The sequence below is a fragment of the Odontomachus brunneus genome, unplaced genomic scaffold, assembly GCF_010583005.1.
Source record: "Odontomachus brunneus isolate Ranch 3 - 2012 unplaced genomic scaffold, Obru_v1 Obru_scaffold_118, whole genome shotgun sequence".
In the NCBI taxonomy this organism is placed as follows: Eukaryota; Metazoa; Arthropoda; class Insecta; order Hymenoptera; family Formicidae; genus Odontomachus; species Odontomachus brunneus.
This window is the reverse complement of record NW_022639568.1, coordinates 611,969-625,232: the sequence shown is the minus strand read 5'-3', so window position 1 is coordinate 625,232 and position 13,264 is coordinate 611,969. Positions and strand designations below refer to the sequence as shown.

The 13,264-nt window shown below is 44.9% G+C and overlaps 1 protein-coding gene across 6 annotated transcripts in view; it reads left to right on the top strand.

Moving 5' to 3' along the window:
• Positions 1 to 12,130, top strand: part of LOC116849509 (transcriptional coactivator YAP1-like) — a 22,497-nt gene extending 10,367 nt beyond the window's left edge. For 5 of the 6 annotated variants that reach the window (XM_032826710.1, XM_032826709.1, XM_032826708.1 and 2 more), the window contains exons 3-7: positions 9,139 to 9,353; positions 9,678 to 9,865; positions 9,968 to 10,151; positions 10,280 to 10,365; positions 10,661 to 12,130. In XM_032826710.1, coding sequence (XP_032682601.1) covers positions 9,139 to 9,353; positions 9,678 to 9,865; positions 9,968 to 10,151; positions 10,280 to 10,365; positions 10,661 to 10,756 — 769 coding nt within the window. In that variant the 3' untranslated portion in view covers positions 10,757 to 12,130. Of the gene's footprint in view, positions 1 to 9,138; positions 9,354 to 9,677; positions 9,866 to 9,967; positions 10,152 to 10,279; positions 10,508 to 10,660 lie in introns of all 6 variants that reach the window. The other variant, XR_004379148.1, reaches the window with a different exon arrangement.
• The last annotated feature ends 1,134 nt before the right edge of the window (positions 12,131 to 13,264 follow it).

Genomic DNA, 13,264 nt, shown 5'->3' with positions numbered 1-13,264 from the left:
TTCTGCTCCCCCCCGTATTTCGATCACCTCCTCGTCTCTCTTCTCTCTCGCTCGCGGGTCTCGTGGATCGCGACAAACGCTTCGCGAAAACCGCCCGCTACCTTTTTCCTCGGCGCTCGTCGCGCGGTCCTCGGCAGCTCTCGAAAAACCAAGGTCGCGAGATCTATTTTTGAGATCTGAAATTTTAAGTACAGCTAAGAAGAAGAAGGAGGAGGAGGAGAGAGCACGAGAGGAGAAAGGGTGAGGGCGGGCGGGGTGGAGGAGGAGCGCGCGAGGCATAAATTAAGCGCAGGAGGATACACAAAGCGTAAATTAAGCCGATAAAATTTATTCGATATCGTGGCTGGGAAGAAAACACTCGAGACGCGCATATTGTCAACACGTCCGGGCGGGGGGAAGCAATCGGAAGCGTTATTTTCGAGCGCGGCGCATATATCCACCTTCGACGGAAAGTAAATAATAAACACAGTTGTGTGTGAGCTTCATGCGCGGATGTGATATACATTTCTCTCTCTTTCTCTTTCTCTCTCTCTTCCTCCGTCGGAACATTCGTCTCGCGGTACTTCGGCTACTGATAACGGCGTCACCAATATCGCTTATCTCTGGCCGTGCCTAATTAGCCGTCTAATGGCTTTTCCCCCTGCCACGCCCGTCGATGGTGTCGCAATCGGTGTTTCAATCTAGGAGACGACAGTGAGAATCGACGAGTTCACGATCGGGATTAATTAACGAAACCGTTAAGCGTCCTATATAGTCGAATAATACACACACATACGAATCACACGCGAGTGTCTCATTCATACGGTGCATTTTTTCAGTCCACATGTTTACGACGTAGCCGCGCATTACTTGGAAAAACGGGAAAGTACGTCGCGTTGTCGTTATCGGCGGCTTGTCCGAAGAGAGATTGTCGTAAAAGATAGGTAACACTTTAGATACGATGAAAAGTCTAAAATGAGAAATGTTTGGAAGAATAAAACGACAACGTTAGTGTATCATCGGTGTGTGGCTAAAATAGGAAAGACAAATGGAAAAACAAGTGATCTGCGTGATCGAATGGACGTGCATTAAAGATAAGAAACCAAAATTCCAAAGATAGAGCAACATCCCAAAAAGAAGTTAGGCCACAATTTCCCGAATAGTGGAGAGGATAATGGTATCAAGGAAAATCTCTACAGGATATAATTTTAAGATCTATTTTTTGTAACTGTACTTTTGAACTGAGAACAAAGAACAGACCTTTAAATGATATCGTGTAAAAATTTTCCATCGTAATAACATTATCTCCTCCACTTTTTGGAAAATTGTTGCCTAACCCAAAAAGAGATCTTGAAATATCGAAAGTACACAGTTATATGACAAATACACAGAGATAACGATTTGAATCAAATAAATACTTCTTTGGAAGAGTCCAAACAAATTTTTTGATTGATCGAACAAAATGTTGTTTGAAGCAACAAAAATACTTATTTGCGGCTTAGTTCCACAGAAATATTTTTGTTGTGTCAACCAAATAATTTGTTTGGACTCCAAAGAAACATTGATTCAATAAATCGTTCTTTCTGCATTGAGGGAAAAATTATCTTAAAATCAACAAATATTTTTTTGATGGGTGCCGTTAATATATTTACTTAAATCTAAATTCTCTTTATTTAAATCAAATATTGTTTACCTGATTCAAGTAAACAGTATTTGTTTTAAATAAAGAGAATTTAGATTTAAATCAAAGAAATCAAAGAAATATTTGTTGATTTTAAAGTAATTTTTCCCTCAGTGTAGAGAGCACGATTTATTGAATCAATATTTCTTTGGAGTCCAAACAAATTATTTGGTTGATACAACAAAAATATTTCTGTAACCAAATCGTTATCTCTGTGTATTTGTCATATAACTGTGTACTTTCGATGTTTCGAGAGATTGAGTTAGACAACAATTTCCCAAAAAGTGGAGGAGATAATGTTACTACGATGGAAAATTTTTACATGATATCATTCAAATGTCTGTTCTTTGTTCTCAGTTCAAAAGTTCAGTGTGTATACCTTGATAACTTTATGATTTCAATATTTCGCGACCCTGTATTCAATTTTCAGGATCGTGACTTCTCGGGACGTTGTGCCACTTCTGAAATTTCGGGATTATGCGTGTCCATCCGAAATCGCAGTCGATAATTCTGCCGGCGCGTCGGAATTCCTTTCGCGCTTGCGTTGATTCGCACTCGTCGTGGACGCGCGTTCTTCTCTATTTTCCTACTATTTCTTTATTTTTTCGGCGAGTCTGCCATCGGCCTCGAGTCTGCGACGACGACGGGAGACTGGACGAGACGAGACGCGCCTGCCCGCGCGGCATCGTCTTGTGACGCGCCATCATCGACGACGCGGCGGCGGCGGTACGAAGACGTTCGCGTTAGCCGCTTTAGCCGAGGCTAAAGACCCCGACACACCTGTACGCGAGAGAGCTTAGATAGACGACAAACGCGAATGCCAGACACGAGGAGGACAGATCGCCGCCGGGAGCACCGGGCGAGAACGTATCGAAAGTTCAAGGCAGCGCGAGCGCGATGCACGGCGTGAAATTCGACGCGAAGCACGCGCGAGCGAAACGAAACGAAAATGTCCCGTCGCTTCCGCACGTTCTCTGGACTTTTTATCTCGCGGCTTGAAATTGTTTGGGATTCTCGGATCGCTGCTGAAAATTTGCCGTTTTTCTACTAAATTTCCGTAGGAAGCTTTCAAATTAAAAGGAAAATAAGAAATCCTCGTTAGATATCTGCAAGAACTGAAGCTTCTTCTTGTATAATATTCAGCTCTTACAAACTCTTCTTTTATATTCTTATTCAGATTGTTAATCTTAGAGCCTTTCGATATATTAATTTTCATTTTATGAAAATTAATTATTGTGTGAAAAATTATTAATACTCTGAAATTATATAATATCGTTTTTGTTTCGTTTGACAAGAACACACGGAGAAAAATAATTTGCTGGCCCAGCAAATTTTCTGCTGGCCAAAATCTTTTCGTTATTATATGGACAGCAAAAAGATTTGCTAAAAATACTAATCACTATTTGCTGGATATAATTTGCTGAATCTACAAATTATTTTGCTTTAAAAACAATTATAGATTTATATAAGTAGTTTTGCTTCAATAGGAAATAAATTTGCTGATACATTATTTTGCATCAATAGCGAATTAACGTGATTCTACGGCAAGTACACTCAACAAATTTTGTTTATCCTAGCAACGAAATTACTTCTGCTCTGATAACGAATAATTTGTAAAATTAGTTACATCAACTAAATTTTTTTGATGTCGCTACGAATATGCAGTAGCAATAACGATTTTGCTAAAAGAGCAAAATTATTTTTCTCCGTGCATGACAAATCTTTTATACCAAGCTAATATTTTTAATCCGTGACGCGAAGCCGTCTCGCGAATACTGGTAGCGTTCGCCTTCCCAATTTCTTTTTTAATTTAAATATTATTATACACTGAGAAAAAAATTTGCTAAATTTTAAAAAATATTGTTTTGATAGTACTGTGATGATATTTGTTTAAATTAAGTAATTATTTTCTAAAATTAAAGAAACAAATTTACATTTAAAACTTCTTTATTTAATTTTAGAAAATAATTACTTAATTTAAACAAATATCTTCACAGCACTATCCAAACAAACGTTCTTTGAAATTTAGTACATTTTTTTCTCAGTGTACTACACTGTAAAAGATGCAATTACTATATTATTTTTGCATTATACTGCAAAACTGGTATCACAAGTTTACAATAAGAAAAGAAAGGAAAAAAGGAAAATCGCTGATATTGATTATCGAGAGAATCATTTTCACAAGCTTTTAGCTTTTTTTAGCTTTGGTCACGAGCCATGCGGAAGGTCGGTCCCTTAACGAGGTTCTTAATGAACGTCGGTCGATATCGCGATGTCGAAACGTTCGTAATCGCGAGGCTAATCGAAGCTCGCTCGCTTACGCGGCGTGTGATTCGTTCTTCGTTACTATACACACAAATACACACAGTTGCGTGATTACACATTTGACTAAAAGTCGAATCTCTCTTGGTGTTGCTGGCACCGCAACACACACACATGTTTTCCACGAAGGTGAAGCTGCGCGTTACTTCTCCGTCCGACAATTTCACGCATGGACAAAGTGGGAAACGCTCGGCGATCGCACGGATCCGCGCTTGATAGCACCAAGATGCTTTTAACCTCGCGAATTTCCTCGCTCGCGTACCGTCCTCGCATTGCTTCCGAGCAGTCGCCATAAATACCGCGCGTGCGACGTCTTGATATCATGTATTTTGTTCCGCGTTAATCCCTCGCAAACTCGCCTTGATGTTTCGGGACTCGTTCACTTGCCGCAGGTCGTTTCCTCCTCTCGCGATTTCGAAATTACGTCTCGCAGGCGAACAGTAAAGTTTAACTTCCTGTTACCGAATTCGTGCAAGAGTTTTGTCATGTTTGTCAAATGAACTAGCAAGCGAAATTGTCCAATTTCGAAAGGTCAATAATCTTTACGAATAAACTGTACAACATCAGCTCGCTATCCTCTCTCTCTCTCTCTCTCTCTCTCATAGATATTTAACGAGGACTATTTTATTTTTTATATCTTGCTACGAGAATTTAACAGAAAAATAACGGAGCCTTTGCGTCGATTTAATGTATTCACGCATGGACCATCTCTGTTTGTTCTCTTCGACATGTCATTATTTTCCACTTTGACTAGACAAGATATTTCCCGGACGGCTATCGAAGAAGTCACACACATAATGATAAGATAGCAACTTGTAGCCGATTAGAAGCGGCGCCTCATTCACCTTTCGCTCACGGCTTCTGTCCCGCGTTGATAGATAACAAAAGCGTGACGTAACTCTCAGGACGGTTCTTTCGACTAAACGTCAATCGCCGACACTCTTTTCCAACATATCTGGAATTTTGTAACGAACTTTGACCGCCGACAAATGCATCGACGCCGCTCGTGCTTCTTTCCCGCCGAAATGTTGCGCAGTTCTATACCGACAGAAGAATACTTGAAAATGTATTTGTGGGATATACTTTGCTTTCGCGGGAAAACCAACTTTCCACCCCGCAAATGAATTTTCACATGTCTCTTTTTCTCAGTATACATATTATTTCACATTTCCAAGTATATAGCGCATTTATATAACACGCGCGTGTGCAAATTGGCGCGCGATACATGCGCGTTTCAACAGAGACTTATCTCACGCGGGACTTATCTCGCTTTCAAAACAAACGTTCGATTAATCTCTTATCGTTTAGAAATTAAATTGTCCGGCGCTAATTAGGGTCGATATATAATTCGCCGTCTTCAAAGTCGTCGTCGTCGTCGTTGTCGTCGACGATACCTCGCTCGGTCGTGTCGTCTCTCGTCTTCTCTCGGTGCCTTTAACGCCGCCCGCGCGCGGAGTAACTTTTCAACCGCGTGTAACCCGCTCTCGCGAGCTTATATTTAACTCATTTCCGGTCAGCGTTGCGTAAACCGCGAGAGCTTTAGCCTAAATGCGAGGTATCTGATCGCGCGATAAAGCCACGCGGCTCTTTCGCACAACGGTGGTTCCCCGCGCCGATTGCTCGCGTCGAGATCTCGAGATCTGAGCGTCTCGTTAACGATCGCGAGCAACTTCGCGTCGCTCGGGCCGCGTGTCCCCGCGAACTCTACCATCAGTGGTGACGAATCTGATCCTATGCTTCAACAAACTCTCAGAAGTTGGCACATGAGTCTCTGGAATACGAATTTGTTCAAAAAGCATTCGATATCGCGAACATTGCGATACAGCCAAATCATGGCTTGGTACGTCAAGACACATCAACGGAAGAACTGTTACTCTAATTGTCAGGATGAGCTCGTATCATATCGCCATTAGAGAAGGCGCAATGGTAATAATCCAAGCGGCTATAAAGGAAGTCAACACTAATATTTTGGCAACAATACTCTTGTATCAAGATTCTTCCCCATGATAGAATCTCCACTCGAATTTATGAAATGTGTTAACTAAAACGATACCGGAGATTCGCGAGGAATTTGTTTTAGGACCTGGAACTATACATTGAGGAGGAGAGAGGCTACACGTCTGCACTTTAGGTTTTAATGAAACTTTAACATTTACTCGAGCTTATCTTTCTAATCGATCATATCTTATCTGAATACATTACGTGTATACATTACAACTGTTGGCTTTTGGCTAATCTGTCATTTTGACAGCTTGACATATCCTATCATATTATACTTATCATATGATGTCATTATATACACACATACATTGGATAGTTCTATAAGGACTATCAAGTTTCGACTTGGTGTAGTCGACTGATGAAGTGTAATTCCTCGACGAATTCTGCAACTCATTCCACATTCAATAAGGAAACGTATCTCCTGAGAATTACTGAAGAACAAATTCTCTTATCGGAAAAATACAGAGAGGAGACAGAAGGGGGGAGAGAGAGAGAGAGAGAGAGAGAGAGTGAGTGAGCAGCGTTAGCGCGTCATATCGTTAGAACTTTAGACTCTCAGATCTAACTCCGGAGGGCGATGAGCACGAGTACGCGCGTCTCTCGCGAAAGAGTAAAGAGGGCGAAGACGTCCTCGGAGGAGTAAGGGGAGGAGGAACAGAAGAAGAAGGAGAGTAAGAGAGGGAGGGAAGTCGGCGAAGAAGAGCAGAGAGCGAACGGCGACGCGGAGAGCGTCGATGCGCGAGCGAGAGTGTCTATTTACGAGTGTCCGGCGCCGTGATGTCCGGAGTAAAAATACACCGTGTAGAGTCCGTATGTCGTGTGTGCGAACGTGAACGCGCCACACAGAACCCTCTTATAATTCTCCGACGCGTTCGTCGGCTCTCTCGGTCGCCCAACGCTTCCCCTCCTCCTCCACCACCTCCTTCTCTCCTCGCATCGTCTTTTCCTCTTCTTGCCCTTCTCTTTCTCCCTATTTCTTTGCCCGGCGCTCCCCGTAGCAGCGTTTCTTCTCCTCTTCCTCCTCCTCCTCCTCCTCATCATCATCATCATCATCATCATCATCATCATCATCAACCTAGTCTTCCTTCTTCTTCGCGAAGAGTTGGACCGTGGCCAACTTCGCTGTACCGAGAGCGACGGTCACAGACAGCGAGAAACTGTGCTACGCTCCTGGCCGCGCGTTTAGGGCGAAAAGTATGGTCGTTGTAGGGAATTGACGTCGGAACGACCTGGCTATCGATTGTGTATCCTTTTCCCCTAGCGTGAACTTGTGAAAAGTGAAGATGTTCATATTTCCGTTGCTCGGGAAGTCACATGATCCCTAAAGTTATCGAATTCACTGAAACTTTCCGCTCTACACGTTTCCGCTTTTGGGGAAAAGTTACATGATTGCTATGCCTGGGCGCGACGACCAATGGCAGACCCTCTCTAGGGACTTGCTTTCTTTTATTGGACACTGAGTATTGCGCCGATCGATTATCGATATGTATCAATCGTCGACATGTCTAGATTTCGAGACTCTCGAAAAGAATGTTTGATCAATGAATAACTTAATTCGAATTTTCTTATAAATTCAAACATCCTCTGTCAAGTCGCGGAAACTCGCTCTGTTGATGACATAAACGTCAACTTGAACGTAAGAACTTCGAACTCCTCTTATGAGCATGGAAACTCTACCGAGACTCTCGAGTACGCGTCGAACTCGGCGGCGGTGTCCGTCCTGGACGATCGCGCGATCCTGGCCCGCCTTGACGTCGCATATGTATGTATATGTGTGTGTTTACAAACGTCCCGTACCCGTTGCGAGGCAGGTACGCGTCACGCAGTGTGGGTGCGGAAATATAATCGCGCAATGACGTCACACGTGCGGCCGCGCGCGCGCGCGCGCTCTGCAAAACAGACTTCCTCTCGTTCTCTCGCCGTTCTCCTGCGGAACTGTCCGCGCCAAGAAGACAAGTACCGTAATTCGCAAGTGCCCGTTTGGGCGGACTCCCGCGGGTAGCGATCCTCCGCTCTTTCTCGGATTCGGGAAGAGAGATCGGCATCTCCTCTCGCGATTTTCCCTCTCTTTTTTTTACCTTTTAACTGTTAACTGATATAATTATAAACTTATACATAACGTACAATTGTATAACTTGTACATAAACCCTATATTATGCATTTGCAAATAAAAATACGACGTTTTTCGAAACCTTAAAAAAGAGAGACGCGTTATGGCTTCTTTTTCTTTATTTTGCCGTGGATTATACACCTTCAATTTTTAATTGATGTCAGATTGATTCGCGCACATGCAACGTGCGTAATAAAAGATCGGCGGTGCGAAAGGATCCCGTCTTTATTTCGGGCGCTAAACCTACCTACCTACGCGTCTAACCCACGTCGCCGCGACGCCGCCGCCGCCGCCGCCGCCGCCGCCGCCGCCGCCGCTTCGCTTCGGTCTTTTGAATGGAATTATTTTTAGCATGCGCCTACTATATGTGGATAACTGTACGCGCCGCGGCGCGTATTCAGTTTCCGCGGATCGGGCGGCTTAAAGCGAGCATCCGATTCTCCGTGACATCCCGGCGAGGGGATACGGTAGCTGCGTCTTGCATAATTAAATTATTCCGTCGAAGGCCGCCGCCGCGTTATTGCGAGATCGAATGAGCGAGCGCTTCGCCGCCGAATCCGACATAATAATAAATAAAATACGGCGAAGTCGATGCACGTCGTTCCTTCCACTTGATGCTCAGAACAGATACATATTTACTATTAATTTATAATATTATTAAATACCTTTTCACAGTCTCTTCGATTATGCAAAATCATTCAATTATCTCCCATCGACCTCGATTGAAATTTTAAATCAGTCGAGGATTCTCCTTTCTCTCCAATTATAATTTTTGATACGATATTAAGTGGTTTTCCAGAAACAATTGCTGATTATGCAAAATAATGTAATTATCTTCTGTATCATCTGAATTTCCAAATCATAAATCTGTCGGTCGAGCATTTTCTTTTCGCAAAGATTCCGTTCTGAGCATTCCTGCTTTTCTTCCTCTCGAAGGAACGCGCGTTCGTCTCGGGATTATCGTCGTTAATCGCGCGCGCAATACGATTACACACCGTCGCTGTGGCGTCACGATCGTGCCTGACGAATATGTTTTTCTTTGCAGTCACATTACCCGCACAACTACATGGGAAGATCCGCGGAAAACGGCCGCTGCCGCGAACGTGGCGGCGGTCGCCGCCGCGGTGGAGAGCGGCAAGTCCAACGGCAACACGCTCGGTCCATTGCCGGACGGATGGGAACAGGCTCGCACAACCGAAGGCGAGATCTACTTCATCAATCATCAGACCCGCACCACCTCCTGGTTCGATCCGCGAATCCGTAAGTTCGATCGTCCGGCGAAAAGTCGCCGTTTTTTCTCATTTTTTACATTTCCCTGAGAAGTCTTCCCTATGTACTAGTAATAATAATAATAATGGAATAGTATACTGGAGCATAGTATAGTAATAAATAGTAATAACAGTAGTAGTAATAGTAATATAATATTAAATAGTAAAATAGCAGTGATAGTAGTATAATAATAATAGTAATAGTAGCAGTAATAATGACAATAACAAGATAATAATAGTAGTAGTAGTAGTAGCGATCGCGCGATCGTCCTCACGTGGCTCTCGTGTGCTCTAACGAGACCTGGTCTTTCTTCAGCGACGCATCTTCAGAGAGCTCCCACATCGGGCGCGATGCTGCCGCAGAACTGGCTACAGCAGCAGCAGCCCACCGGCGGCGGCATAAGCAGCCAGAGCCTGCAGGCCTGTCAGCAGAAACTACGCCTTCAGTCGCTGCAGATGGAACGTGAACGCCTGAAGCAACGGCAACAGGAGATCATGCGCCAGGTTAGCATAAAGAAGAAAAAGGAGAGGATGAGGGCACGCGTCGCCAAGATTACTCTTAAATCTCTTCGTAACGTCTCTCATGCGTGCATGGTCTCGTTGCAGCAAGAGCTGATGCTGCGACAGAGTACTACCGACGCCATGGACCCGTTCTTGTCTGGCATTAACGAGCAACATGCCCGCCAAGAGAGTGCCGATAGCGGCTTAGGACTCGGTTCCGCCTATTCTCTTCCTCATACTCCGGAGGACTTCCTCGCGAACATCGACGATAACATGGACGGCACGAGCGGTAAGAAGAAAGGCAAAAAAGAAGCAACGATTTAGATCACGTTTAGTTTAATCAACTGATTAGTTGTTTCGCGAACAATCGATCGATCTCGAGGCGTGTCTCATATTCAAAACAATCCTCTTCTGTAGACGGCGGTGCGCCGATGGAGACGCCCGATTTGTCGACTCTGAGCGACAACATCGATTCGACCGACGATCTTCTGCCGTCGCTTCAGGTATCCGCATTCGACCCGCATTGGTATCAGTTGCAGTTCGAGAACGACGTTACACTGAGATTTGTTTGAAAGGGGGCGGGAAAGACTCATCCACCCTTTTTTTTGCGAAGACAGAGGCAGTTGCACTTTCCGACTAATTATCGTATGCTCAATCTTTCTCTTTCTCTCTTTCTTTCTCTCTTCCTTTCTTTCTTTTTCTATCTCTCTATCTCTCTTTCTTTCTTTCGCTTCAATAACGGTTTAACAATACCAAAGCACGTATCGTCACTGGTGCTCACAACGGTCCTTGTTTCAGTTGAGCGAAGAATTCAGCAGTGACATCTTGGACGACGTACAGTCGCTCATCAATCCCAACCCGACCAAACCGGAGAACGTACTGACGTGGCTGTAGTACAGCCCGAGGACCGAGGCTCGTACTCGCGGCGGATTCGCTTGATCGGCCTAACGAACGCGCCATCGATACCGCGACACCAAGGCGGGAGACGTGTACGCGAGAAACTCTTTCCGAGGGTTTTCGCCAAGAGCAAAACATCACCAACAACAACGAAGTTAAACGACTGTTCCGCGACGAAGCGCACGCTCGCTTACGACGACGATCTTCGAGCCTGGACACACAGTGGCCTTATCATTGCAGCGCATTATGCTCAACAATACAGACACGTGTATACGTAAGCGATACATATATACGTACATATGTGTATATATATACATCGTTTATGTATACACCCACGTAGGTGTAAGAATTCCCGTTCGTCGGGCCTCTCTCTCTGTCTCTCTTGCCAGGTGCGACTTTACGCGTTCGCGCACACGTACGAGTGTTCCCGAACGTTTTGTACATAAATTTTTAATTTCCCGCCGTCTGTGGAGAGGCGCGTGAGAAAGAGCAAGCGAGAGAGAAAGAGAGAGAGAAGGGGGAGGGGGAGAGGAGAAGAATTGAACGACTAAGTGGACGTTCTTCTCGGACAGGAAGGGATACTTTGACGACAGCAAACGATGCGACCGATCGCCGATATTGCGCGTTTCTTGTCATAGAACGCGACGATAACGGCCGAACCGACTCGATCTATATTTACGACCGAATTCTCGACGAGAACTGCTGCTGCTGGCACCATGACGTGCCGGTTTCTCGGCTGTGGAAGCGCGTTCGCGACAATCGGGGACGAAGCGAGAGAACCTTACAAGTGCAATCGATCGTAGTCTCGTACATCGCGAGAGAGAGAGAGAGAGAGAGAGAGAGAGAGAGACAGAGATAAACAGAAATCGTCAGGCTTTCTCGACGAACGTGAGCAGCAGGAGTCTTCGTTGGCCGTGACACGATAGCCACGCGATAACAATCGTATTCCCAGCGATCGGATTCTCCTGCGCGCGCGACGCAAAAGCCAACGCGGAGCCGACGGAAAAACCACCTTCGATTGGGGACACTTGGGACTCGCGAGTCGTGTGTTATCGCGAACACGTGAAGAAATATACGCGTCATCCCGTGTACACGCGGGGTTCGGAGCGACGAGTCGTCGGGCTGCGTGTCGAACTGTCGCGCACTATTGTGTATCCGCGTTAACGAACGTCTTCGAACGATCATCATCGCGCTCGCGGTGCGACTCAATCACAAGCGATACGCTTTAAAAGTGCCTTGTCCTTTTCTCAAATGATCAATCTAAAAAAACGCGAGGCGACCGCGGCCACACCGCAGTCGTCGCCGTCGTCTTTCAACGCAATAACCGTCCATACAAATCGTTCGCATGAGAACACACGTGGTAATAATTATTAAAGATAAACGAAACGCGTTTTTCACACACACACACACACACACACACACGTCCACACATATATGCATACTCACACATGCATACATATATATACACATACACACACTCTGCTTCGCGCACGCTCGTGAGTGCGCGGGGTGGCAGGGGGGTGAGATACCCGATACCGGGGATCGGTTAGGTCCGACGCGGTCAACGTAAAATGAAAAATATATATATTTTTTTTATATGTGTAAAGTCTATATATACTTGTTACAATTTTGCAGTTATTCGTATTTTTCGAAGAAACCTTGTTAGATTGTAAACTTCTCTTACGTTTTATACTACTGTCGTGCAGTTAATGTTAACGCAGATCGCGAGGGAGAGAGAAAGAGATAGATAGATAGAGCGAGGGAGCGAGAGGGAGAGTTATTATATGATATTTGCAGGTTTACACCTATCTTTTTAGCCATAAGTGTTTCTTCGCGCGTCGTCCTGTTGTCCCTCGGGATTGAACGGGGGATCACGCCGGGATCGACGAGACACGTTCAAGAGGCCGCTGATGTTTTTTTTTTTATTTTATTTTTTTCGTTTCATACGCCCTGCGCTCGCGGATGTAGCGCGCGGTCGGTGCGTCGGCGGTCAGGGAATCGGAAGCGGTTCTCTCGGAAGAGCGGATAATTTTGTAACGTGCGCAATATTGTAACGTGTAATTAGTGTTATATGTCGGCAGCTCTTTTTGAACGTACGGCGCGGACATTCGCGCGACCGTTCCACGCCGGCGGATGGCGAATTGTTCGAGAGCGCTCTCGCGTCTCCACGGGTGCGTTACTTGAGCGATTACACGAGTATCAAGAGATATACAATTATAAATATAGAATATATTCGTGTTACATATTAATTCATTTTTGTACGACATGCAAATGCAACATATGCAACGTATATGGACACGCTTGTCGCGACTCTATGAGATTTATGATAACGATGAGAGGTGCAAGAAGGAACAAGGAATAATCGAAGTTGAAGTAACGTTGAAGTAACGCCCTCGTATGAAAGTATGAGTGCAATTCGGTTGGCGGAACCGTAGACGCGAGATGAGAGAGAGAGGGGGGAGAGAGAGAGAGAGAGAGAGAGAGAGAGAGAGAGAGAGAGAGAGA